This window comes from Pleurodeles waltl, chromosome 9 (genome assembly GCF_031143425.1).
Source record: "Pleurodeles waltl isolate 20211129_DDA chromosome 9, aPleWal1.hap1.20221129, whole genome shotgun sequence".
Classification (NCBI taxonomy): domain Eukaryota; kingdom Metazoa; phylum Chordata; class Amphibia; order Caudata; family Salamandridae; genus Pleurodeles; species Pleurodeles waltl.
Window position 1 is genome coordinate 965,141,988 of NC_090448.1, and position 22,666 is coordinate 965,164,653.

General features: G+C 46.0%; 1 protein-coding gene across 3 annotated transcripts in view; it reads left to right on the forward strand.

The window, feature by feature from the left end:
* The window catches only part of CEP128 (centrosomal protein 128), a 722,948-nt gene that overhangs the window by 345,301 nt on the left and 354,981 nt on the right, over positions 1-22,666 (forward strand). For all 3 annotated transcript variants that reach the window (XM_069208366.1, XM_069208365.1, XM_069208367.1), the window contains one exon: positions 869-1,061. In XM_069208366.1, coding sequence (XP_069064467.1) covers positions 869-1,061 — 193 coding nt within the window. The remainder of the gene's footprint in view (positions 1-868; positions 1,062-22,666) is intronic.

The window sequence follows — 22,666 nt, forward strand, 5'->3', positions numbered from 1 at the left end:
AAAACATAAGATCAAAGCAATTCTCTGAGAGTATGTTAAAAAATCAAGGGTATGTGAAGGTAAGAATCTGCAGTTTATCAGGAAAGTGGAAAACGTAGCGCCCATAAGGGACGAGGCCAAGGGATTGGCACTATTAGCAATAAGATCTTTGTAAGCACAACCATTTGGCATATAATCAGGGGGAAGCGAAAACTCACATAGAGGACAACTAGCAAGAGAACCCGTGCCTTCAACATTCAAAAAAATTAGGTGGCTATATGATGGGACTTGTAATTTCATCAGCTCTTCCCTTGTGTAACACCGAGAGGGTGGATACTGGCAGGACTCACCGGCAGCATGGCTGACACTGGCTGTGATAAAGATGGACTAGTCTTGGGCGCGACAACTGTGCACTTCCGCGGCTTGGCAGTTCTTTTGAAGGGGCAGAACCACTAGAGCGTGTCAATCAGGCTTGGAATGCGGCAGAGAAACTCCCAGTTACCGACAAGCTCAGTTATAGTGCACTTTACTTAACTGCTGCATGTCCACATGGTGGTTTTTATTAAGGGGCAGGAACAGAACCACTATACCGTCCGTGTCAATCAGCCTTGAAAGGTGGAAGAGAAACTCCTTCTTACCCGCTAGCCCAATTTTGTTGTGCAAAAACAGCAAAATACTAAAAACAGCTAAAACCTTTTTACAAATTAGTCCCCCCCAAGACCTCCCCCCCCCCCAACAACCGAGTACAAATGTAAAGTACAAATTCACAGCTACCAGCACTCTACCTCCCTACCTATTCATGTGTATGGTTTCCCTGAATGGCTCATCTTGCCGCAAGTCTTCACTGTGTTGATGCAAGATCTTATTCTAGGTTTTTGCCTTTCCCTAGACAAAGCTCCAGTGGATTTGCGAGGAGGTAAAGGAACAGGAAGGCAAGGAGAGAAAGGTGCGGCGCCACCTCCAGCAGAGCCGTGAGCAGCTCAAGGAGCTGAACATGAATAAGGACTCTGAGCGCCAAGCTCTCTTTGAGCAGATAACCAGGAAGGAGCAACTTTTGGAGGACCTCCATAGGGAGAAGCGGGGTAAGTCCATTGACCTTGCAGTATGGGAGAAAGTAGAGAGATCTGTGTCTCAGTTCTTAAGAATATGCATTGCTATCATCATGCCATGCAACCCACTTTGTGGTCAGACTTCGTTTCCTGTATTTCCTTCATTTAAAATGACACTTTATTCTGGATTTGTTTAGTTTGTTTTGATGTGCAGTACAATTCTCAGTTTTTCTTTATTTTGTTTCCTTCATTTTGAGAAAATGGTTATTGGTTTACGTATTCAGGTTCTCGCAACCATTTCGTTTGCGAAAAGGTGACTTGTTTATTAGGATGCAGGCCACAGCCTACAGATTTGAAGAGTTTGTTTTGTTGTTTTCACATTTTTTGAGGCAACTGTGGGTACCTGGCATAACAGAAATACATATATAATACAACCATTATCACAATTCGAATTTTGTCTTTGCTGAAAAAGGAGAAAGCAAGTTGAGCTGTGTGCTAGCAACGTATTGACTTTAGACATCTGTCTCACAAGCTAGAAGTTAGATCATGAAATCTTTAAATACCAAAGATTGAGGGCAAACCCTCCTGTAGTTGGCGCAGTACTACAGAGTACAGAATGGGAATTGTTCGTTTAACTACTGTGTTTAATTGAAAGAGGAAGAACACAGACAGATGGTGCAGTATTACATTGGTGGTCCCGTTACCCTTATGTTGCTTTTGTGAAGTATCTCTGATAGTGTGAAGTTCCTGTGTATCTTGATACTTTGCAAAGAAACATGCGCACGTTTAGAGTAAGGAAGACATCCAGATTTTTAAGAAAAGCATTCTTGCACTGCACCTCCTCCCCCTGCACCTCCTTCCAATATGTTAGTGTCATCAGAAGAAGGTCTATGTTCGTTTAGAGCACCACGCATACCAATCACTATCACTCGTTCTTGGGCTTGCCTTTTAAAAATCCTCTGTTATCATTGGTAAATGCTTTACGTTTGTCCCTCCGTGGGGCAGTTTTGTTACCGCCTTGTCCATCAACCCTGTTACATGGATAATTGCACGTTTGCCAATACGTTTGACTGCGAGTGAACTTCTTTTTCCTTTTGTGTCTCTCCTTCGCATTCATGCTCATGGCGGCCATGGCACATTGAATCAGCTCGCTTATGTCAACTAATGTTTTACTTTTCGTTTTCAATTTATGAGGCGATAAAAGTCCAGTTAGGAATTTACAATGCTAATAGCTCTAACTCGAGCAAACGTGAGACCCATTGCATTGCAAATGCTTGTTACCCTTTGCAATCTCCTGCCTTCCAACTCTGCCCATTCTTTTCTCTGTCATTTGTTCTCTCCCTTCTTTTTTCCATCTGTGCATCACGATCTGTTTGTGGTAGACATGAACGACAGACTAACCAAACCAGTTGTTACTTTAGTGTTTTACCTATCTGCACCTGGGTTTAATACCATGTTTGTGGCCATCGTGGTTTGTGTTTTTTTTTCTTCTTTGAGTGTAATCTGACAAAACATCAACTTTACTTTAAAGATGATCTTTCATAAGAATTTGTTAGTTGTACAGAGATCTGCTTTGATCAAGTGCTGAAGATGCTCCTGTTATCTTATGTTCGCAAGTCATAACTTGCAAACATCCACTTGTGTGTCCTGATACTTAAAGGTACATCTTACATATATGAGACACGTTTTTTGATGATTGTAGGGTTTGAAGTCTCTGACTGTTTGTGCCAAGTCCCAGGTCTCCTATTTTTTCTCCTCAAAGTTAAAATGATCCTGTTTATGGTATTTTGCTTAAGTGGCCCCTAATTACAAAACTCACCTGGAAACCAACTCCAGTGCTTCCTTGTAGAATCTTGAGCTGCTTCTGGGAAAATTGTAGAAAGGGTGAATGAGAAGGCTGTGTGCATTTCTGTCTGTCTGTCTGTCTGGCCCCATAAATGGCGGATGGGTACTGGCTAGTACAATGTCAGAGTCCATTCACTTCCTCCCTACTCTTCACCCTAGTTCTCCTCTCTCAAATGTATGAGAAGAAGACCCTGATTTATGAAAACCTCTAGAACAAGTAAACTCCTTACGGATTTGTTGTTCTGCTGTCTAGTTTTGGCCTGGTATACACAGACAATACGCAGCCCAAGGCATCCTCTGTCCGACTCATGTTGAAAAAAGTTTGGAATAAAATAAATAAACTTGAATTATGTCAGCTCCTCATTGCCAGTTTGCTTTTGGATAAGTTATCATACAGAGAATATATTGCCCTTCAGCACTATTGAGAGTTACTCTGCACAGTACCTGCTTGAGCTGCTGCTACTTGCTGTGTTAAAGTGGTGCTCTGCTTGTCTTCTAAAGTCTGGGAATAAGTCTGACTCTCTTTTGGGGCTAATGACCCTGTTAGGATCGCACTAACAGACCAGAGAAATGTTTGTCTATATTCTTGGAAGTCCATAATCCTGACCTTTAATGGGCAACATAGAGGACCACCTCGAGCACATCCTCAATTGATTTTTTTCAGCTGTGACCAGCAGGTCTGCAAATACAGCATTTGCAAGTTCTAGCTCTCCTAACTCAATTGGTAGGCTAGCCCGTTCTCCTAGATGCCCTATATACCTAGAGTTTTTGAGATTTTGAGATGCCAGTTAGATCCCAAGATAGGGGTTTCCCAACAGTCCCTTGATGGCTTCAAACCGCAACTTTCAACGAGCGTCAAGTCACTTGGAATCACCCTGGACTTACCTCATGCACATGGCACAGATTGCCCCAAAACAGCCTGCTTCCACCTCTCTTTTCTAAAGAAATTAAAATTGTTTTTTCCAGAAAGCCACTTCAGAACTTCTGTTTAAGCCCTCCTACTTTTGTATCTGGATGGTGGTAGCACGCTACTCCATTTTCTCCCAGGCTCCACACAGCATCCGTTATACAACCCACACCTCGCAGCCAGGGCTGAAGCGGTAAGATCACACCTCCCACAACCTGATAAAACTTAATTGACGCCTTTGCTAACCATCACCATCTTCAAAACCAGCTGCATCATTTACAAAGCCATCACGACCAGCACCATGCTTATTTTGCAGACAAGCTTGCCATCTTTGGTAGTGCACTGCACACCCTCAGCCAGGGCCCGGTCAAACCACAGACTCAGAAGTGTAAAAAAAAAACACAACATATCTATCTATTCAGGATCTGGAACAACATTCCCATATCCATCAGACCGGTCCCAGTGCTGCTCCAATTTAGGAAAGCGCAGAAGACGCAACTCTTTATAGCAAACAGTTTTGCAATGCATTAACCGACCACAAAAGAGCTACCTCTCCTATCACTCATTGGCTTTATGCTTGTCTTTGACTCTAGCTCCGCTGCTTTTTGGATAGTTGCATGCTATAGAAAAAACTCATACAATATAATCCAATACTGCTGTAGAAAGTTCTGAAATAGTTAATGCAGTACTAAAGTGTAAAGTTAATTATTGACTCTTCAACAGTGATGAAAGAAAGCGTGATGATTTCTCTAGGATCTGACCATCAAACATGTGTATCTTGAATGCATTTTTAAATCCATGCAAGGATGTGAGGTGCCTCCAAGGTGTTAGGGGCTGTGTTCTAATGCAGCTGTGGGAGGAGAACAAATGACAAAATACTGGAGTTTGCACTGAGTGCCTGGGAGTAATTCGGTGCTGGCTTGTGTACACTGAGTAGAATGTAGAGGGAAATGGTAAGGGGGAGTCTAAGGGTGCCAAACCATGGATTGATTTAAAGACCAGAGTGAACAATGTGGATCAGTACAAATATTTTGGTTCTTTACAGTAATAGTAACTCTTTCTAACTTACTCTCCTCTCCCTGCCGAACTCAGCTGAAGTGTCTCTTTAGAACTCCATTTAAAGATTGTAAGATATTACAGCACTGCTCTTTCTGCTCGACATCATAGTCACTCTAGGGTGGTTCCTTACATTACTCTTAAATGCTAATAGAAATGCATCTAGTGCTCTTAGTTCAGGAACTCACACCTAAGAAGCAGGCATTACATTTCCTGTGGATTCAGTTGATATTTACAGTGTTCCTCTATTTCATCCTGGGAAAAGCAGGTGAGTAGTGAGAATTACTGAGAATCAAAAAGTCATATTGAGGGTAATTTTTTTGATGTAATAAGCAAAAGTAAAATAGGGCAGTCAGTAAAAAAATGTAAGTAAAAGTACCCTGAAAATTCAAGATCAGGCCACAAAAACAATGAGTAATGTAGACATATTTTGCACTAGTTTATACAGGTTTTGTAGGTGATTAGAAAGAACACATTTGTGTTTTTCGTTAACGGCCCAAATTGACTACGTGAGTATTGGTGTATGAAACCACAAACACCTATGGGGTTATCTTCAGGGCTACTGGAAGTATACGGCAGGAATTAATGGCCAAATTATGTGACAGGGTCGGGTAAATTATGCCGCAAGAAAAGGCAAATTATGCAGCACATTTTGTAATCGTTTTATTTCATTATTTTGTAATTTTTAAACTTGGTAACACTGTCTGGGTATGTGTTGCACCTCATTAGTACCTACTTAACACTCAAATTTAGCAATAAGCAACAGAAAGGTGACCAGTCCAGTTTTGCAAAGGGCCTTCCAATGCATGGCAACCAGTGCCTAATTTGTGCTTGTTGTTTCCAGTGCAGAGCACTGGCACTTATTTTTGAGAGTTGACACTTATTTTTCTGCCTCAAGCATTTACTGCGAGCAAAACACACATATGGGAAAGACGGAGAAAAAGAAAAACGAAAAGGCGTCAGAAAAGGGAAAAGCAGGAAGCTGCAAGAGTGAGCCGAAGGGACCGGGAGTGGCTGTAAATGGATTAACGAGGACCGAGATGGCTTCAAGATTACGCTGCCTCAGTATTCCGTGCTCACACATTTAATTGCGGCAGATGTTAGAAGGATTATTTGGCAAATGAGGCAAATCTATAATTATAAAAATCTGTAATTATAAAAATGCAGCAGCCGCACAATCTCGATGGAAATGTTCAGGCTCGGCGTGCCCTACTGACAGGGGCATGTACATTAGAGAGGCTCAATAGAGTGCCTTTGAGGACACATTGCGTTGCATTGATTTGTTTGATATTGAGAAAAATCAGCAAATCTGAAAATTAAAAAATTAAAAATAAAAAAAAGAATGTACTACGAATTCATTATTCTTGCGTTACTTCAGTGTGCCTTTTTGAAATGTATATCTGATATTTAACCACATTCAAGCTTTTTCACACTTGTCCCCCAAGAGAGCCACCCAGCCAGCTGCTAGCCACAAACACACTACGTTTGAAGGCTACGGTTTATTTTGTGATGAAAACAGAGCAAGCTAAGAGAGTTGCTTAATGCTCATGCTGTTTTGCTCCCCAAGGATCTACGGGAATGAAACTGGCATATTAACGAAATGAAAAGAACATTTAATATGTGGGATGTAAAGTAGGCTAATGGGAACAAGTCCGAGTAGTTTCTAAAAAGAATATTCGCCTTCAGCGCCGTATATTCTTGGTGATATATAAGCAGTGGTGATCAATTCCCCATGCATAGCATAATGTAAATTAACATGCGTATTTGTAAAGTGCGCATTCACCCCTTGGGATTTCTTGGCGCTAAATAACATATGTTCGTTACCAAACTCAATGCTACTCATTTTATCTGCCTTTGAAGGATGAAAGCCTGAGTGTCCCTACCAGGATTTGAACCTGTAGCCATGTTGTCAAACACAGGTTTCTGGAGTGGATGACTTGGTTCACAAAGTCACCAGATCCGTGCAAAAACTGAGGGTTCAGATCCCTTATAAGGTTGTGAGCAATTGCAGAACTGGGCTCCAATGCAAATGAGTGGGGCAGACTATAAAAGACTTGTGTGTAAAGTTTTTCTCGTTTACAAAGAATGTGTTGAACTGAGTAGCAAACTTTGTGAGGGTTGAATATAATATCATAATCTAGAGAAATGGATTGCCACTTTTCTCCAGCATTTTCAAAGCATTGAAATGTTACACACTGCCCTAGTCAGTTATTACCCATTCACACAGTTAAATTTGTGGAGCGGCATTTCCTGTGATAAGTGTGTCCTGGAAATGGGGGGCATATAATGGAGCCATGCCCTCTCAGACGTCCTATTGAAATATACCACTTTTGTAGGCATTGAATCTCCTAGATCTTCTAATGTTACCAGTGCTTAATTTGTGAAAGAATGGAAGATGGTGCAGAAACTCTGTTCAGAAATTGGCTGCTGGTGCAATTAAATGTCGGCTTGCCGGATGCCAAGGCAGGTAGTCTTTAATTCACTACTAGCCACACCCTGCCTGTTGTTCTCACTCTTGCAGGTTCCTCCTTTCTTTTTTGAGACGGTTTGACTTACTTTCTCTTCCTTCCTTTTTCAAATCTGTGTGTTTTTCCCTCTCTCGCACTCAGTAAACATCTGATGCAGACAGTAAGTGCCATCCACAAAAATAAGTGCACTAGCCCCCAACGGCAACCACTGCCTTAAATTAAGCACTGAAAGTTCTCCAGTATTGAATCTGTCATAGATTCACATGCTTGAATCACTTCCTCGTCGTCAAAGTGGGAGTCCCACAGTACCCTAGAAAGCAGTAGTGAAAAGCTTACATAGAAGTCATTATTAAAAGACATTCATTTTAATAGCTTATTAACATAGTTTAAAAATACCCAAAGTCCAGCCAATCAGGTTACAGAACCCTTTAGAACCCTCACCAGAGAAGCTAAAGTCCCTTAGATTTTCTACAGCACGACATGCGATGGGAGGCCTCCCTTAGCACTGCTCAGTTTTCTTCAGTTTGATCTACATTGAAGACAAATTTTCTTCAGGTCAGATTTATATTTACCTTTATCAGACTCAGACAACCTAACTAAGTCAGAACCACCTGTTCAAGACATGCGACTCCTGTGGTAAAAAGAGATTACACACAGAAGATCCACATAAGGAGGGCATTTACTGTCTCCGTACTGAACATAAAGTCAAAGACTGCAAGATATGCTGCACTTTCTCTCAGAAAACCCTGAAAGACTGAGAGGGAAGATTGTTGATCTGGCTGCAGAAACTAAAGTCCAAAGAAAATCCTCTATCTGAGGAGGACAATGATGACTCTTCAAAGACAGAAAAATCCCATAAGGGGGATGGGTTTTATGAAAAACTGCCTCCATTGTCACCAAAAGAGGTTTTAAAGAAGACCCACCATGGGTCCTGAGGACATTCCAAATAATCTGAGGAGCATCCACATTCTTCCAAAAAGGAGGAATTCTCCTTAGACAATGTTCCATTTGAATCCACAACGCCATCTCTGAAGGAAGTTTCATATAAGATAATCTTCAAAATCTCTTTCGTCAGTGACAAAGCCTCTCAAAAATTGTTTCTACATCTCAGTACAAGTTTTTGTCGACAATGGCACAGTTGGGGAATACATAGTCGATGACAGCGTCGATGGTCACCACCACTATGACAACGTCCACACTCCTGACAGTGGCATCATCAATGATAAGGACATCTTTGCCAATAGCATAGACAGTGATAAATAACCTCTAGAATACTTTAGACTGCACCATCGACCATAAAGGTACTTAAAGTAGTTAAGACAATGTCCTCAACGACACCACTGATGGCGCTGAAGAACCATCGTCAACAAGACTGTCAACGACATTGCTGCCAACGAAAGCCCTGTTGGCGACAACAGTGCAGACGAGAGCACCGTTGACAAAGACAACGCCAGCGAGAGCCCCGTCGACGACACCCCCATTAAAAACCTGGTCGACAACATTGCCCACAATGGCACAGCCGACGAAGGCACCATTAGTACCTTTGATGCCTATCTCGATCATACCTATCAAAGCAAAATCTCCCTCACAAACAATAGTGCCTATTTTACCCTTACCACCCATACAATTACTGGATGATGATGACTTGGAGGATGAAGGCCCCTTTGAGGAGCACATAGTCCGTCTGAGTTTTAGGTAAAGTGCCAGGAGGATGATGAGGATGACCAATACTATGGGGATACATTCTATACAGGTGAGCAACCTGTACAGTATGACAAGTATTCTGGTCCGCAAGACCAACAGCAACATACAGTGCAAATGCCACTGGAGCTAGTCAACAATATCCAGCATATGCTCCAGGACTATTATAAAAGATTCCCAGATCATACAGCAACTAATCCTCCACAGCAACATCCAAAACCTATCTGATCTTCGCAGATCCAGACACCGGGTACTCGCATACCACATATATTACCTGGGCCAGTGACACCTCTACCTACTCTGCCAAGTACATTGTCTCACCCACCAGCTGACGATCCGCCCTTCTCAGACGAGGAAAGATAAGAAGGGGAGATCAGAGATTCTGTTTCCAGTGAGTGGGGCAATTATCTGATCCCAACACCCACCCCACTAGTTCCCCAGACTGTAGACTCACCACCAGACGACATTGGTGGCTTCCACAACTTCATGGCGACAGTGGGCGAAAAGGTTTCATCTTCCACTGACAACTAAGCAATCTGATTCCTTTCTCTGGGACTTTAAGGAACCCATGAAAAAGGCAATTAGTCCCATCCCTATTATAGACTTTATTTGGGAAGAAGGGATCAAGTCAATGAAGAATCCAGCTACAGCGTTGGCGGTGCTCCCTAAACTGGATAAAAAAATGAAAAGCACCTGACGATTCACTGGCATGTCTAATCAGTCATCCCAGGCAGGATTCAGTCAACACAGTAGCGGCCCAGCGGTGCTCAAAGAACCCATCAACACCTATCACATCACCTCCAGATAGGGATGTGCATAGAGTAGACAACACTGAGAAGCGCTTTTCGTCCATGGCAGCCACCACTGTCAGTGTGGCTAATTCCCTGGCGATATTGGGGTGCTACGACAGGCAGATATGGTCTGATATCGCTCCATATCTTGGCCTCTTACTGGAGGATGCAGAAACAAAGACAAGAACATTCTCCAAGAGAGAGAGAGGAGTTCTGCGGAGGTAAACAACTGTGCAATTGATATTTCATAAACTGAATTCAGACAACTTGCAGGGGCAGTGGTACTTTGAAGGCAAGGATGGGTGAAGGCAACGTCTTTCAGTCCAGAGATCCAGAGCAAAATCCTGGCTATGCCGTTTGACAGTGAAGCATTGTTTGGCAAACATGTTGACAATGCTCTTTATACTATAAAAACAGACACTGGCAGGGGTTCGTACTCTTGTAGAGAAGGATTTCAGCATCACAGGCACCAATTTCAACCCTTTCAAGGACAGTATCGCACCCAGTGTACCAAGCAATACTAACAATTACCTCCAACGGTGTACAAACAAACATCAAGAGGTAAACAACCTTCCGGAGGGAGAGACACTGCGAGGAGGCAGGGACCTTTCAATGGTGACAGTTACCCCCCCACAATTCACAAAAGCAGCCTGGAGGCTGTATCTCCAATTATCCCCCTCAATGGTCTCTTATAACAGGCAAATGGGTTCTAGATGGTATAACTCGAGGACACACACTGAAGTTCATCATCAAACCACCAAATATCCCCCCAAAAGGGGCACCACTTCCTGATCTAAAACAACTTCTGCTGGAAATATCAACCATGCTAAAAAAGGGGGTGATACAAGAGGTCACGAAGACTCAGAGGGGAATCGGTTTCTACTAAAAGAGTGAAGAGTTAAGTAAATTGAAAAGGTTAAAGTACAGTTGCTGTATACATGAAACTCTCTGCAACCTGCCTGAAATTTGTAAGTATATGGTAAGAGCAGAAAGCATTATGGAAGTCTGCAACCCGCTTGAATTTTTTAAATGTAAGATAAGGGTATAATTAAGCCTTATGGAAGGACAAAAGTTGTTTTATAAATGGGAAAAATAGAACAATGTATTTGATGTTATGGAGCAGTAGGATAGCAGAAAGTTTTAGTGTTTTTGTAAATTAATTGAGGCAGGCGTTTCCCAGTTAGGCAATAATTTCTGAAGGATACTCCTAACCACAGATTCCTCACTATAGATTACACAGAAGGCACCAAATTGTGCCCAGAAAACATTTTCATAACAGTGCACTAGTGAGGTGCTAGGTGGTATTGTGCTGCTCCACCCTGACTACACACTGCACTGGAAGTGAAGGAGCAGAGCCGCATGCAAGTGCTGCACTTAGGTGTTGATGACAGATCCTGTCTTTCTGCGCCTTATGATGCAGATCCGGACTATGTTCCCAATTTTCTCAGTTTTCTGAAAACTTCTAAAAATGCTTTCACCAGTGTACTAGGAAATGATGTCCTCATGCTAAATGACCGGTTTCAACCCATGCCACAACTGCAGGAAGCAGTTGGTAGTCACAGGCCTGCATGAGGTGTGTTTAGAACTTTGGAGTTGTGTGAACTTGGAACACAACTCAGTCCCTCACTGAGTGTGCCTACATTCATCCACAGGTGATCTGAGACAACCAGGTGCCATTGTATGTTGAGGAACACATAAAGAATGTGCAGCCTTCACATAGGCCCCTCTTCTGTTCCAAGTTGTGGGCATGGATTTAGTTGAGAGGCAGAGCCCCCGATGGCTCAGCTTTGAGCTCCAAGTCCTCCAGGAAGTCCAAGCCCAAGTGCAAGCACAAGGAAGTTAATAAGGAATCAACCCTATCATGACACTCTGACTCCAAAATAAAGGTGCGCTCAGTGCTTATGACTATTGATGAGGATCCCCTGGAAGAATAGAATAAGTTACTTACCTCTAATCCTAGTTCTCTTTCAGGGGAATCCTCATCAAAGTCATAAATAACCCCCCTCCTCCTCGGATGAATCTTGCATGCAACACTCTATTCCAGTCTGTAGTTTGTTCTTCATGTCACCATGAAAAAGTTCTGACCTAGCTGTCATCCAAGGCCGCCTCTGGGGAATGATGGGATACAGGAGGTCCTGGAGGTTTTAACGCATGGTGCCAGTATTTAATTGTTATGCTTTTAATGCATTCATATTGGCTAGCAATGCCTTTGTATTTCTTTGCACATTTCTCTTCACTAAAACTGTTGCTTTGTACTGTGTGCTCTCTTTCTGATTTACAGAAATGCTCGCGTCTAGGAAGAGGTTTATTAAAGGAAAACTCAATGTAAATTTGGCCTTTTTAGCCTTAAATATAGGCTGCATAGATGTATATTATACATGTATATGTAGATTATACGTATTAACTTTGTGCTCCGTGGTTCCCGACCGTGGGTAGGACTATTTAGTGCTTATGACTTTGAAGAGGATTCCCCAGGAAGAGAACACTAGGGTTACAAGTAAGTAATTTATCCTCATCTTTTCTGATAGTGTTATTATATTTTCTATCAATCTGCCTCTTCTATAAATAATGTGAATGGCTTTTCTTAACTCAAACGATACATTATGAACCGAAGGGACCTGCTACACCTTTGGGGGTTTGTTTTGTTGCTGAGCAAAGTCGTAAATCAGCATAATCTAAGGAATATAACCCCTTCGCTGCCAGGCCTTTTCCCCCTCCTGTGCCAGGCCCTTTTTTGCCTATTTGGGGCAGTTCGCGCTTAGGCCCTCATAACTTTTTGTCCACATAAGCTAACCAAGCCAAATTTGCGTCCTTTTTTTCCAACATCCTAGGGATTCTAAAGGTACCCAGACTTTGTGGGTTCCCCTGAAGGAGGCCAAGAAATTGGCCAAAATACAGTGAAAATTTCGTTTTTTTCAAAAAAATTGGAAAAAGGGGCTGCAGAAGAAGGCTTGTGGTTTTTCCCCTGAAAATGGCATCAACAAAGGGTCTGCGGTGCTAAACTCAGCAGCTTCCCAGCTTTCAGGAACAGGCAGACTTGAATCCGAAAACCCAATTTTTCAACACAATTTTGGCATTTTACTGGGGCATACCCCATTTGTGCAATTTTTTGTGCTTTCAGTCTCCTTCCAGTCAGTGACAGGAATGGTCATGAAACCAATGCTGGATCCCAGAAACCTAAACATTTCTGAAAAGTAGACAAAATTCTGAATTCAGCAAGGGGTCATTTGTGTAGATCCTACAAGGGTTTCCTACAGAAAATAACAGCTGAAAAAGAAAAATATTGAAATTGAGGTGAAAAAACCATCAATTTTTCTCTACGTTTTACTCTGTAACTTTTCCCTGCAATGTCAGATTATCGAAAGCAATATACCGTTACGTCTGCTGGACTCCTCTGGTTGCGGGGATATATAGGGTTTGTAGGTTCATCAAGAACCCGAGGAACCCAGAGCCAATAAATGAGCTGCACCCTGCAGTGCGTTTTCATTCTATACCGGGTATACAGCAATTCATTTGCTGAAATATAAGGAGTAAAAAATTGCTATCAAGAAAACCTTTGCATTTCCAAAAAGGGCCCAAGATAAGGTGTTGAGGAGCAGTGGTTATTTGCACATCTCTGAATTCCGGGGTGACCATAGTAGCACGTGAATTACAGGGAATTTCTCAAATAGATGTCTTTTTTACACACACTCCTATATTTGGAAGGAAAAAATGTAGAGAAAGACAAGGGGCAATAGTACTTGTTTTGCTAATCTATGTTCCCCCAAGTCTCCCGATAAAAATGGTACCTCACTTGTGTGGGTAGGCCTAGCACCCGCGACAGGATATGCCCCAAAACACAACGTGGACACATCACAGAAAACAGAGCTGTTTTTAGCAAAGTGACTACCTGTAGATTTTGGCCTCTAGCTCAGCCGCCACCTAGGGAAACCTACCAAACCTGTGCATTTCTGAAAACTAGAGACCTAGGGGAATCCAAGGAGGGGTGACTTGTGTGGCTCGGACCAGGTTCTGTTACCCAGAATCCTTTGCAAACCTCAAAATTTGGCTAAAAAAACACATGTTCCTCACATTTCTGTGGCAGAAAGTTCTGGAATCTGAGAGGAGCCACAAATTTCCTTCCACCCAGCGTTCCCCCACGTCTCCCGATAAAAATGATACCTCACTTGTGTGGGTAGGCCTAGCACCCGCAACAGGATATGCCCCAAAACACAACGTGGACACATCACAGAAAACAGAGCTGTTTTTAGCAAAGTGACTACCTGTAGATTTTGGCCTCTAGCTCAGCCGCCACCTAGGGGAACCTACCAAACCTGTGCATTTCTGAAAACTAGAGACCTAGGGGAATCCAAGGAGGGGTGACTTGCGGGGCTCGGACCAGGTTCTGTTACCCAGAATCCTTTGCAAACCTCAAAATTTGGCTAAAAAAACACATGTTCCTCACATTTCTGTGGCAGAAAGTTCTGGAATCTGAGAGGAGCCACAAATTTCCTTCCACCCAGCGTTCCCCCACGTCTCCCGATAAAAATGATACCTCACTTGTGTGGGTAGGCCTAGCGCCCGCGACAGGATATGCCCCAAAACACAACGTGGACACATCACAGAAAACAGAGCTGTTTTTAGCAAAGTGACTACCTGTAGATTTTGGCCTCTAGCTCAGCCGCCACCTAGGGAAACCTACCAAACCTGTGCATTTCTGAAAACTAGAGACCTAGGGGAATCCAAGGAGGGGTGACTTGCGGGGCTCGGACCAGGTTCTGTTACCCAGAATCCTTTGCAAATCTCAAAATTTGGCTAAAAAAACACATGTTCCTCACATTTCTGTGGCAGAAAGTTCTGGAATCTGAGAGGAGCCACAAATTTCCTTCCACCCAGCGTTCCCCCACGTCTCCCGATAAAAATGATACCTCACTTGTGTGGGTAGGCCTAGCGCCCGCGACAGGATATGCCCCAAAACACAACGTGGACATATCACAGAAAACAGAGCTGTTTTTAGCAAAGTGACTACCTGTAGATTTTGGCCTCTAGCTCAGCCGCCACCTAGGGAAACCTACCAAACCTGTGCATTTCTGAAAACTAGAGACCTAGGGGAATCCAAGGAGGGGTGACTTGCGGGGCTCGGACCAGGTTCTGTTACCCAGAATCCTTTGCAAACCTCAAAATTTGGCTAAAAAAACACATGTTCCTCACATTTCTGTGGCAGAAAGTTCTGGAATCTGAGAGGAGCCACAAATTTCCTTCCACCCAGCGTTCCCCCACGTCTTCCGATAAAAATGATACCTCACTTGTGTGGGTAGGCCTAGCGCCCGCGACAGGATATGCCCCAAAACACAACGTGGACATATCACAGAAAACAGAGCTGTTTTTAGCAAAGTGACTACCTGTAGATTTTGGCCTCTAGCTCAGCCGCCACCTAGGGAAACCTACCAAACCTGTGCATTTCTGAGAACTAGAGACCTAGGGGAATCCAAGGAGGGGTGACTTGCGGGGCTCGGACCAGGTTCTGTTACCCAGAATCCTTTGCAAATCTCAAAATTTGGCTAAAAAAACACATGTTCCTCACATTTCTGTGGCAGAAAGTTCTGGAATCTGAGAGGAGCCACAAATTTCCTTCCACCCAGCGTTCCCCCACGTCTCCCGATAAAAATGATACCTCACTTGTGTGGGTAGGCCTAGCGCCCACGACAGGATATGCCCCAAAACACAACGTGGACATATCACAGAAAACAGAGCTGTTTTTAGCAAAGTGACTACCTGTAGATTTTGGCCTCTAGCTCAGCCGGCACCTAGGGAAACCTACCAAACCTGTGCATTTCTGAAAACTAGAGACCTAGGGGAATCCAAGGAGGGGTGACTTGTGTGGCTCGGACCAGGTTCTGTTACCCAGAATCCTTTGCAAACCTCAAAATTTGGCTAAAAAAACACATGTTCCTCACATTTCTGTGGCAGAAAGTTCTGGAATCTGAGAGGAGCCACAAATTTCCTTCCACCCAGCGTTCCCCCACGTCTCCCGATAAAAATGATACCTCACTTGTGTGGGTAGGCCTAGCGCCCGCGACAGGATATGCCCCAAAACACAACGTGGACACATCACAGAAAACAGAGCTGTTTTTAGCAAAGTGACTACCTGGAGATTTTGGCCTCTAGCTCAGCCGCCACCTAGGGAAACCTACCAAACCTGTACATTTCTGAAAACTAGAGACCTAGGGGAATCCAAGGAGGGGTGACTTGTGTGGCTCGGACCAGGTTCTGTTACCCTGAATCCTTTGCAAACCTCAAAATTTGGCTAAAAAAACACTTGTCCCTCAAATTTCTGTGGCAGAAAGTTCTGGAATCTGAGAGGAGCTACAAATTTCCTTCCACCCAGCGTTCCCCCAAGTCTCCCGATAAAAATGATACCTCACTTGCGTGGGTAGGCCTAGCGCCGGCGACAGGAAACACCCCAAAGCGCAACGTGGACACATCCTAAATTTTGGAAAAAAACAGAGGTGTTTTTTGCGAAGTGCCTACCTGTAGATTTTGGCCTCTAGCTCAGCCGGCACCTAGGGAAACCTACCAAACCTGTGCATTTCTGAAAACTAGAGACCTAGGGGAATCCAAGGAGGGGTGACTTGCGGGGCTCGGACCAGGTTCTGTTACCCAGAATCCTTTGCAAACCTCAAAATTTGGCTAAAAAAACACATGTCCCTCACATTTCTGTGGCAGAAAGTTCTGGAATCTGAGAGGAGCTACAAATTTCCTTCCACCCAGCGTTCCCCCAAGTCTCCCGATAAAAATGATACCTCACTTGCGTGGGTAGGCCTAGCGCCGGCGACAGGAAACACCCCAAAGCGCAACGTGGACACATCCTAAATTTTGGAAAAAAACAGAGGTGTTTTTTGCGAAGTGCCTACCTGTAGATTTTGGCCTCTAGCTCAGCCGGCACCTAGGGAAACCTACCAAACCTGTGCATTTCTGAAAACTAGAGACCTAGGGGAATCCAAGGAGGGGTGACTTGCGGGGCTCGGACCAGGTTCTGTTACCCAGAATCCTTTGCAAACCTCAAAATTTGGCTAAAAAAACACATGTCCCTCACATTTCTGTGGCAGAAAGTTCTGGAATCTGAGAGGAGCTACAAATTTCCTTCCACCCAGCGTTCCCCCAAGTCTCCCGATAAAAATGATACCTCACTTGCGTGGGTAGGCCTAGCGCCGGCGACAGGAAACACCCCAAAGCGCAACATGGACACATCCTAAATTTTGGAAAAAAACAGAGGTGTTTTTTGCGAAGTGCCTACCTGTAGATTTTGGCCTCTAGCTCAGCCGGCACCTAGGGAAACCTACCAAACCTGTGCATTTCTGAAAACTAGAGACCTAGGGGAATCCAAGGAGGGGTGACTTGCGGGGCTCGGACCAGGTTCTGTTACCCAGAATCCTTTGCAAACCTCAAAATTTGGCTAAAAATACACATGTTACTCACATTTCTGTGGCAGAAAGTTCTGGAATCTGAGAGGAGCCACAAATTTCCTTCTACCCAGCGTTCCCCCAAGTCTCCCGATAAAAATGATACCTCACTTGTGTGGGTAGGACTAGCGCCCACGAAAGGAAAGGGCCCAAAACACAACGTGGACACATCACATTTTTTTATAAAAAGCAGTGCCTACCTGTGGATTTTGGCCTGTAGCTCAGCCGACACCTGAGGAAACCTAGCAAACCAGTGCATTTTTGAAAACTAGAAACCCAGGGGAATCCAAGATGGGGTGACTTGCGGGGCTCTGACCAGGTTATGTTACCCAGAATCCTTTGCAAACATCAAAATTTGGCCCAAAAAACACTTTTTCCTCTCATTTCGGTGACAGAAAGTTCTGGAATCTGAGAGGAGCCACAAATTTCCTTCCACCCAGCGTTCCCCTAAGTCTCTCGATAAAAATGGTACATCACTTCTGTGGGTAGGCCTAGCGCCCACAAAAGGAAATGGCCCAAAACACAACGTGGACACAACATATTTTTCACAGAAAACAGAGGTGTTTTTTGCAAGGTGCCTACCTGTGGTGTTTGGCCTGTAGCTCAGCCGGCCCCAGGGGGGGGGGGCGGGGCAGAAATGCCCTAAAATAAATTTGCCCCCCCAACCCCCACCCTCCCCCGTCGGGAGCGACCCTTGCCTACGGGGTCGCTCCCCCTGCGTGACATTGGCACCAAAAAACAAATCCCCGGTGCCTAGTGGTTTCTGCCCCCTTGGGGGCAGGTTGACCTAAAATCAGCCAATCTGCCCCCAAGGGGGGGCAGAAATGGCCTAAATACAATTTGTCCCTCAGGGGATCGACTTTTGCCTGATGGGTCGCTCCCCATCTCTAAAAAAAAAAAAACAAAGAAAAAAAAAAAGAAAAAAATGAAAAATTCCCCTGGCGCCTAGAGGTTTCTGCCCCCCCCCCCCCCGGGGGGCAGAAATGGCCTAAAATAAATTTGACCCCCCAACACCCACCCCCCCCCCCCCCCGGGAGCGACCCTTGCCTACGGGGTCGCTCCCCCTGCGTGACATTGGCGCCAAAAAACAAATCCCCGGTGCCTAGTGGTTTCTGTCCCCTTGGGGGCAGATTGACCTAAAATTGACAAATCTGCCCCCAGGGGGGCAGAAATGGTCTAAATACAATTTGCCCCCCCAGGGGAGCGACCCTTGCCTGATGGGTCGCTCCCCATCTCTAAAAAAAGAAACAAAAAAAAAAAAAAACACAAAAAAAAAATTGCCCTGGTGCCTAGAGTGTTCTACCCCCCCCCCCCCCCCCGGGGGCAGTTCGGCCTAATAATAGGCCGATCTGTCCCCCGGGGGGGCAGAAATGTCCTAAAATAAATTTGACCCCCCAACCCCCATCCCCCCCCCCCGGGAGCGACCCTTGCCTACGGGGTCGCTCCCCCTGCGTGACATTGGCGCCAAAAAACAAATCCCCGGTGCCTAGTGGTTTCTGCCCCCTTGGGGGCAGATTGACCTAAAATTGGCCAATCTGCCCCCAGGGGGGCAGAAATGGTCTAAATACAATTTGCCCCCCCAGGGGAGCGACCCTTGCCTGATGGGTCGCTCCCCATCTCTAAAAAAAGAAACAACAAAAAAAAAAAACACAAAAAAAAAATTGCCCTGGTGCCTAGAGTGTTCTGCCCCCCCCCCCCCCCCGGGGGCAGTTCGGCCTAATAATAGGCCGATCTGTCCCCCGGGGGGGCAGAAATGGCCTAAAATAAATTTGCCCCCCCCACCCCCCCCCCCCCCCCCGGGAGCGACCCTTGCCTACAGGGTCGCTCCCCCTGCGTGACATTGGCGCCAAAAAACAAATCCCCGGTGCCTAGTGGTTTCTGCCCCCTTGGGGGCAGATTGACCTAAAATTGGCCAATCTGCCCCCAGGGGGGCAGAAATGGTCTAAATACAATTTGCCCCCCCAGGGGAGCGACCCTTGCCTGATGGGTCGCTCCCCATCTCTAAAAAAAGAAACAACAAAAAAAAAAAAACACAAAAAAAAAATTGCCCTGGTGCCTACAGTGTTCTGCCCCCCCCCCCCCCCGGGGGCAGTTCGGCCTAATAATAGGCCGATCTGTCCCCCGGGGGGGCAGAAATGGCCTAAAATAAATTTGCCCCCCCAACACCCACCCCCCCCCCCCCGGGAGCGACCCTTGCCTACGGGGTCGCTCCCCCTGCGTGACATTGGCGCCAAAAAACAAATCCCCGGTGCCTAGTGGTTTCTGTCCCCTTGGGGGCAGATTGACCTAAAATTGACAAATCTGCCCCCAGGGGGGCAGAAATGGTCTAAATACAATTTGCCCCCCCAGGGGAGCGACCCTTGCCTGATGGGTCGCTCCCCATCTCTAAAAAAAGAAACAACAAAAAAAAAAAAACACAAAAAAAAAAATTGCCCTGGTGCCTAGAGTGTTCTGCCCCCCCCCCCCCCCCCCCCCCCGGGGCAGTTCGGCCTAATAATAGGCCGATCTGTCCCCCGGGGGGGCAGAAATGGCCTAAAATAAATTTGCCCCCCCAACCCCCAACCCCCACCCCCCCCGGGAGCGACCCTTGCCTACGGGGTCGCTCCCCCTGCGTGACATTGGCGCCAAAAAACAAATCCCCGGTGCCTAGTGATTTCTGCCCCCTTGGGGGCAGATTGACCTAAAATTGGCCAATCTGCCCCCAGGGGGGCAGAAATGGTCTAAATACAATTTGCCCCCCCAGGGGAGCGACCCTTGCCTGATGGGTCGCTCCCCATCTCTAAAAAAAGAAACAACAAAAAAAAAAAACACAAAAAAAAAAATTGCCCTGGCGCCTAGAGTGTTCTGCCCCCCCCCCCGGGGGGCAGTTCGGCCTAATAATAGGCCGATCTGTCCCCCGGGGGGGCAGAAATGGCCTAAAATAAATTTGCCCCCCCAACCCCCCCCCCCCCCCCCCGGGAGCGACCCTTGCCTACGGGGTCGCTCCCCCTGCGTGAGATTGGCGCCAAAAAACAAATCCCCGGTGCCTAGTGGTTTCTGCCCCCTTGGGGGCAGATTGACCTAAAATTGGCCAATCTGCCCCCAGGGGGGCAGAAATGGTCTAAATATAATTTGCCCCCCCAGGGGTGCGACCCTTGCCTGATGGGTCGCTCCCCATCTCTAAAAAAAGAAACAACAAAAAAAAAAAAACACAAAAAAAAAATTGCCCTGGTGCCTAGAGTGTTCTGCCCCCCCCCCGGGGGCAGTTCGGCCTAATAATAGGCCGATCTGTTCCCCGGGGGGGCAGAAATGGCCTAAAATAAATTCCCCTCCCCCCCAGGGAGCGACCCTTGCCTAAGTGGTCGCTCCCTTTGCGTGAAATTCACGCAAAGAAAAAACTCCCTGGTGTCTAGTGGTTTCTACCCCCCTTGGGGGCAGATTGGCCTCATCAAAATAGGCCAATCTGCCCCCAAGGGGGGCAGAAATGGGCAAAATATAATTTTCCCCCAAGGGGAGCGACCCTTGCCTAAGGGGTCACTCCCCACCAAAAAAAAAAAAATGAAAAAAAAAAAAAAAAAATGGTCCCTGGTGCCTAGAGGTTTCTGCCCCCCTTGGGGGCAGATTGACCTAAAATTGGCCAATCTGCCCCCAGGGGGGCAGAAATGGTCTAAATACAATTTGCCCCCCAGGGGAGCGACCCTTGCCTGATGGGTCGCTCCCCATCTCTAAAAAAAAAAAAAAGAACCAAAAAAAAAAACACAAAAAAAAAATTTGCCCTGGCGCCTAGAGGTTTCTTCCCCCCCTGGGGGCAGATCGGCCTAATAATAGGCCGATCTGCCCCCAGGGGGGGCAGAAATGGCCTAAAATAAATTCCCCTCCCCCCCAGGGAGCGACCCTTGCCTAAGTGGTCGCTCCCTTTGCGTGAAATTCACGCAAAGAAAAAACTCCCTGGTGTCTAGTGGTTTCTACCCCCCTTGGGGGCAGATTGGCCTCATCAAAATAGGCCAATCTGCCCCCAAGGGGGGCAGAAATGGGCAAAATATAATTTTCCCCCAAGGGGAGCGACCCTTGCCTAAGGGGTCACTCCCCACCAAAAAAAAAAAAATGAAAAAAAAAAAAAAAATGGTCCCTGGTGCCTAGAGGTTTCTGCCCCCCCTGGGGGCAGATCGGCCTAATAGTAGGCTGATCTGCCCCCAGGGGGGGCAGAAAAGGCCTTCCCGAAAATATGCCCCCCTGGGAGCGACCCTTGCCCAAGGGGTCGCTCCCTTTTGTCAATAACCATAAAAAATAAAAAAAATCCCTGGTGTCTAGTGGTTTCTACCCCCCTTGGGGGCAGATTGGCCTCATCAAAATAGGCCAATCTGCCCCCAAGGGGGGCAGAAATGGCCAAAATATAATTTTCCCCCAAGGGGAACGACCCTTGCCTAAGGGGTCGCTCCCCACCTCAATAAAAAAAAAATGAAAAAAAAAAAAAAAAAAAAAAGAGGTCCCTGGTGCCTAGAGGTTTCTGCCCCCCCTGGGGGCAGATCGGCCTAATAAGGCCGATCTGCCCCCAGGGGGGGCAGAAAAGGCCTTTTCAAAAAAATGCCCCCCCTGGGAGCGACCCTTGCCCAAGGGGTCGCTCCCTTTTGTCAATTTCTACGAAAAAAAAAAAAATCCCTGGTGTCTAGTGGGGTTTCAAAAACCGGATTGCAAGCAATCCGGCTTTTGAAACCCTCGGAGGGACTTCAAAGGGAAGGAAATACTTTTCCTTCCCTTTGAAGCCCCTCCGGGCCTCCCAAGTGATTGAAAAAGAAATGCTTTTGCATTTCTTTTTCAATCGCGCTGGAAGCAGAGCTTCCAGCGCGACGAGGGAGGCCCCTGTGACACATCAGCGCGCGCGCGCGCGCTGACGTCACAGGGGGGGTGGGGGGGGGTCGGGGGTGGAAGGGGAAGGTCTTCCCCTTCCATCCCCGACTTGGGGGGGGGGGAGGGGGGTGCACGGGGGGCGCGCTAGCGCGCCCCCAAGTTCCCCTGTGCCATGGACGAGATGATCTCGTCCAAGGCACAGGGGAACTGTAGCCTTGGACGAGATCATCTCGTCCAAGGCACAGAAGAGGTTAACAAAAAGTTTTTTGCGATGCTTTGTTTTATTTTCTCTTCGGTAGTGCCGACCGGTTTCTCGCATTTTAATACAGAGCTAATTGACAGTTTCACCGCATGGATTTTCGGCCAAGCTGCATATAATGTGACAGCAGGCTTGAAAGTTACTGCGCTTTTATCTCTTAATTAAAACAGTCCACGAGCAGCAATTAAATCCGGCTTGTCAATCACCCCTTAAAACATCCTTCAAAGCTTTTCCCGGGGAGCCTCTGGTCACCATTTAGCAGCTGCCACAAAGACAATGTGTGTGCTAAACCTGCCGTGTCCCGATTATTTGATCTAGGCCGCCCTGCGAACCTGCGCCACC